Genomic DNA, 6,203 nt, shown 5'->3' on the forward strand with positions numbered 1-6,203 from the left:
TTCACATTAACATTTATTAGAGTATCTATTTAAAAGTTCAAATTTAAAAAATTGTCCAAAACAAAGTCAAGGGGTTAGATAGAGTTAAAGAAATTTTAATAGAATTTACCTATTATCATGATTTTAAAAAGAACGTAACATTTAACTAATATTTAAAAAGATATATCATTTTTTAAAAATGTACAACATTAAACAGCTTTCGCTATAAATAATTGCACTAATTTTTATGTATACTATGAGTTTAATGGTAGTTGTAACATGCCTTAGATCATGGATGCCCGATCAAAGAATCTAGCAAGTTGTACATATATATTTTGTACCAATATTTAAATTTAAGCGGCAATATATAAGTATGCTAGGATCTAATTATATATAGAGAATATCTATCACTATATTAAAACTAGTTTAAAGTGTTATTTGATTGATGAAGATGTTTCATCGACACCTAAAGTTTAACGGGGTGATATAGGTGGATATCCAAGTTAAGGGATATTGGGGGCAAGATCTTTTTTTTTTTTTAAACCCTTTTTAAATTGTCAATCCGTACATCTTTGTAAAATGAAGGTGTAATATGTACAAGTACTATGTATTATGTTTCATAGATATGGATCATTTATATATAGTAATAGAAGTTGTAAAACCTATACGTTATTCTAATACAGTTAGTGTATATCAAAAGTAACGATAGTTTATATCACTTTGTTATAGTAAAATTGTAAAACGAAGAAGTATATCACTTTGTAGTAAAATTATGTAATATCATTACTCGTATTCTAAGACGAAAAAGTATATTCTATTTAGTTAAATATATCCCACTGGCAATATATAGTTGGCATTTTGCAGGAAAAGTACCCATCCTCACTGGACCCACCAATTCCAGCTACTTTCAACCTATCACCGTTTGACTTTAATATATCCACTTGCCACGTCACTTTTCTTGGTCTACATATTGAATAACTGTAATTCACACACTTCAAGACAACCACCTGTCATTTTAAAAATGCCCCATACACAAATCAAGCACCATAAAAACCCATTCCATTTCTTAACTTTGTTGTTAGTCTCCCAAATGAACCAAAAAGAATAGTTCAAAGTCCTAAAAAGTCCAAAATATAACCAAAACATCCGTTTCCTTTTCTAACAACCATGGATAACTATAACTACAACTCTTATGCCGAGTCGGGCGAGTCCTCACCACGGTCGCGTGATGTTGATTTTGACCACACGCAACCATGGGAGGACCAGTCTGCGACAAATAATAACTACAGGGTGAAATTTATGTGTAGCTACGGTGGTAAAATCCTTCCTAGGCCACATGACAACCAATTGTCTTATGTTGGTGGCGAGACTAAAATCCTAGCCGTTGATCGGCTAGTCAAATATAACGTTGTTATCTCAAAGTTAACAACGTTATGTGACAATGATGTATTTTTTAAGTACCAGTTGCCAGGTGAAGATCTTGACGCGTTGATATCGGTAACAAACGATGACGATCTAGAGCATATGATGCACGAGTTTGATCGGTTGAGTCGGGCTTCAGCTACTCCAGCTAGATTAAGGCTGTTTTTGTTTCCTGTTAGCGGTCAAAGCCCGGCTTTGACTCCTGTTCATAGCTTTGGCTCGACCGAAGGCAAAACCGACCGGGACAGGGACCGGGACCGGTTTATGGATGCGTTGAACACGGGTCATGGTCAACCTACAATGCCTATAACTGCTCAACAACAAACACATGGAAATAATGAACACATGTTCCATCCTCACAATGAAATGATGCACCAGCCCCAAATTAATCATCAAGTTATGAATCCGCAGGATCAAAAGATCGCGGTTATTAATGATTGTGCTTCTGAAGCCAACCAGCTTCAGAAGCACATCGAGGATTTGCAAAGATTGCAAATCGCAGAAGATCAACAACAACCACAACCATTGCCACCGGGTCTTTATAGAAAACCAAGTGATGATAATCTCGCCGCGTGTTACACAGAAAACAACTATGCACAAAAAATGATGGAAAAAGTTACTAATGGATACCAAGTTTCACAAGAGCAGCAACAACAACAACAACAACCGATGTACATGATACAAAATCCTGCAAGTATGTATCACCAGGTGCCCGTGGCTAGACCTAGCCACGGGCAAGGATACTATGTCCAAAGAATGCCACACGATCTTTATCGTGATCAACAAAATTTTAATATGCCACCGCTTGTGGCAGCACCACAAGCGGTGGCCACACAGCAAACAACTGTGTCATCACAACAACAGTTTTTACCACCAAAAGTGGCGACGTATACCGAAGGATATCAAATGGTCCAGTCAACTACAGCTGTTACGGATCAAGCGTATGGTCAAGTTGCGTACGATAATATGACTGGCAGGCAGGTTTATTATACTACGCAAGGCGCGGTTTTAGCACAACCCCAACAACAACTATTGCAAACACAACAACAATTGCAACCAAGTGTACAACAATATCAAACAATGGCTGTTGCTTCAGGTGCAACTGTGACAATAAGTACTCAAGATAATGGTGCTAAAGTTGTTACTGCGAATAATATGAAAGAATTCATATGATGAAGTTAATTAAGTGACTGTATTTTGTACCTAATTAAGAATTTGTGTCATTTTAGTCGCATTTGATTTTAGTAAGGTTGACTAGCTAGCTTGTTCTTCTTCTAAAATAAAAATTAATAATATATAAAGCAATAATGTTGTATGTACGTTATTGTTTAAATATCGTTTTTGATTTCAATCTAATTATAATATATATTTTCAAGTGAAATGTTTATTCGAAAACTATAATTTTGTAGAAAACTAGAAAACTCACCAAAACATACTATGATATGAATATAACATAATGTGTTTTTATTGTGTTTTTTTAAAAATAAAAACACATTGTGTTAAGTTTCAAATCACAACATGTTTTTGATAGCGCGTGAAAATCTGAAAAATTGTTCAAATACACTGTGATATGAACTTATCACAACGTGTTTTATAAAAATACATTACAAACTCATTATGTTAAATTCAGATCACAGTGTGTTTTACCAGTTTTCACGAAAATTTTAGTTTTTAAATCATCACAACCCGTATTTTCAAAAGTTTGATTCATCCCTACTTCTCAAGAAAATTAAGTATTATTACTTTAATTTGTACGACCTAACTAGTATTTTCATAAGCATTTTCCTAGATATTTTTTTTACTTTCATCTCAACTGGTGATGGATGAGGCAAAGTCAAAGAGATCGAGTATAATTGTTTGTGACACTTTACTATCTATCCATATTCTATATATTAAAGATATATATGGCACTTGGTGGGAACAAATATCTAAATAAGATATATGTATTATCTAGCAATAGATTCAAAGAGAAGTCGAAGATAACGATATACAAGCTGTGAAACATGAGGATGTTGCCATTACTTGCAAATGAATATTAGTAGTTATAATAATAATATAATTCGATTCATGCATGTACACGCCACTTCGTCTTTTTAATTAGTTTCGTTTATTTTATTGCATTTGCATCTTCATACTCAATAATGATGAACACAAAACTATATAAAATTAGGCCCATGATAGCAAGAAAAGGGGAAATAATTTATTTATGTTACATTTTCTATTATTTTGTTATGTAACATTTTCTAATGTCGTTATCAGAAAAGCCCTGTTTTGAGATTTACATGTTAGGCTTGAGTATTAGGCCCAAGTAGAGTAAATAAAAGAATTTGGTTTTAGCTTTATATTTATAGAGAGAGGGTTAATTATAGTGATATGTACGTATAGTTGGTATAGAAAACTAATAAGCAACTTTTAGGGTGTGTATTTTCTACATGTTATTTCACCTCTTCTGGTGGTTTACTCTGATCCACAAGAGGTAAAACTACGTTTTTTACGAAATGTGGACAAAAGAAAGATGGTAGAACTATAAGTTAAAACTCTTGGAATCTCGCAATAAAGATTGTTCACAGTGCTTATATGCCTTTTGATATGGAGAAAAGTGTTGGCAATTGTTTTATGGAAAATTACTATAATAGTCTAATTTGAGAGTTTATATCCAAATATAGACGCTTACAAATAAATATATCACAGTAGTCGAGACTTCCTTACCATCTATTTTGTTAGTAAAAATTGTCAAAATCCAATTAAATATGTCATGTGATACTGGTTGGGCCTCACATGTGTAAATTAGGGATGTGCACGGGTTAATAACCAGCCCGACCCGACCCGAACCGTCAAAACCCGTGACCCGGAAATGCAAGAAAAATTGAACCGAGACCCGGCCCGTTGACTCCACGGGCGGGTCGGTTCCGGCCCGGGTTTAACCAGGTTGGGCTCGGGTTTTTATGGGTGACTCGAAAATGATTTCATGAGTAGCTAAAAACAAATACCAAAATTGTCAAAAATACTACAAAATTCAAAACTACATCAGTAGCTTGAAGACAATACATGAACATTCATTTCATCACATCATTACATGTTCATAGATTCACCACACCATCAGTAGTGTTCATCAGTAGCTTCATGGATACCAAATTGCCAATAATTATCACTGTTTTGAGAGAGAGATATGATTGTGGTTTGTTTATTTGTGTTTCTTTTTGAGTAATGAAAAGTTTGTTTTGAGAAGGGTTATTTTCAAATGAGGTATTTGTTATATAATAAATATAATAGGTACATAGATATATGCAATTAGATGTATACATGTATACGGGAGTAAGTTACACGCTGTCAACATTATCTTAATTTTTAAATAGAGTGAAAATTTATGCCGTTTTGTCCATGTATATGACCAAATTTCATAGATAAATGTATATAATAATTGTACTTACAATGATAAAAATAGATAAAGGACAATGAATGACTATACAGTCAAACATCTCTTCAAACTTTTTTTATCTTTTCATTCTTCTTTCTTCTCAGTCACAAATATACAACAACTTTTTTCTTCCACTTACACAACAAACACCCTTTCTCCTCCCATTGTCGTTTTCAACATGCTCAAGATCTACAAAATTCATCAAATTCTTCAACTCCATGAAGATTCACCAAAAACTTATGACTTATTGCATAACTCGGGTCTAACGTGTCAAAACCGTAAACCGTGGGTTTTGACCCGGACCGAATCGAACCCGGGAAAACAATGAAACCAGGAACCGAGAACCGGCCCGTTTGGGCTTCGGGCGGGCCGGGTACGGGTGGGTCAATGCCGGGTTACGGGTTTTCGGTTATAAATCTCATCCCTAGTGTAGATACATCATTATTGATTATTGATGGTAATTTCAAACAAAAAATTTTCTATCAATCAAGCAGTAATGATTTACTCTTTGTTGTCAAAATCTACCTTAACATGTTAAGTTTTTAATTTATTGAAGCTGTAGAGCTACAATACTTATTTTGGTAACAGGTCATTTTAGTACGGAGTAATCAAGAAGCTTTTTGTGAGTAAGTAAAATCTATCAAAAAAAATTTTTAAGCTCTTTATATTATTTTTTTTCTTAAAAGATGGCTTTAAGACTTTACACAATTTACCAGGACTTTCTTAAAACAATCTACAACATAGAAAAGCATATTTTCTTCTAAAGCGAAGTTTTTCCGATATTACAATACTTTTTGAAAAGGCATCATAGATTATAAATTATTACCATAACTAAACAATTAATCAATGCTTACCGAATATATCACTAGAACTCATGAGCCGAATTACATATACGAATCCTTTCTACTCGAACCTGTTTTAGCATTCGGATCCTCACTAGAAGTTTTTACTTTCACCCTTTGAGTCTTACTAGTTTACACAAAGAAGAACTTCTAATATGGGTAGATGGTAAAAAAAAAGTCTTAACAAATAAGTAACACATGTCATCATTTAATTGGGTATTGATATTTCTTATTAAATTGGGTAGAGTAACGAAGTCTTGACCATTGTGGTATATTTTTTTTAGGTGTCTATATTTGGACATGGACACTCAAATTTGACTATTAGAGTAATTTTCCCATTGTTTTATATTAACAGCCAATTAGTAGTGTGACATCCAATTGGGTAGTATGTTACGCATATTTAGGATTAAACCCAGGGCTGTTAAAACACCCTGCCCCACCCTAGTTTGTTTTTTAACAACTTGTTAGTAGTGTGACATCTAATTAGGCAGTATACGAAACTTGAACCATAGATAAAAATAGTAATTTTAAAGTTGGTCTTT

The 6,203-nt window shown here is 33.6% G+C and overlaps 1 protein-coding gene across 1 annotated transcript; it reads left to right on the top strand.

Moving 5' to 3' along the window:
• The first annotated feature begins 1,081 nt into the window (after window positions 1-1,081).
• LOC122594413 lies at window positions 1,082-2,698 on the top strand. Its single transcript, XM_043766874.1, has one exon. It carries the CDS (start codon window positions 1,147-1,149, stop codon window positions 2,572-2,574), a length of 1,428 nt encoding a protein of 475 aa, XP_043622809.1. The 5' UTR covers window positions 1,082-1,146; the 3' UTR covers window positions 2,575-2,698.
• Window positions 2,699-6,203: the final 3,505 nt, after the last annotated feature.

This window comes from Erigeron canadensis, chromosome 3, assembly GCF_010389155.1.
Source record: "Erigeron canadensis isolate Cc75 chromosome 3, C_canadensis_v1, whole genome shotgun sequence".
NCBI lineage: Eukaryota > Viridiplantae > Streptophyta > Magnoliopsida > Asterales > Asteraceae > Erigeron > Erigeron canadensis.

Excerpts from the sequence above, each read along its gene's own strand:
- LOC122594413 (XM_043766874.1), top strand. The coding sequence starts at position 1,147 with ATGGATAACTATAACTACAACTCTTATGCCGAGTCGGGCGAGTCCTCA.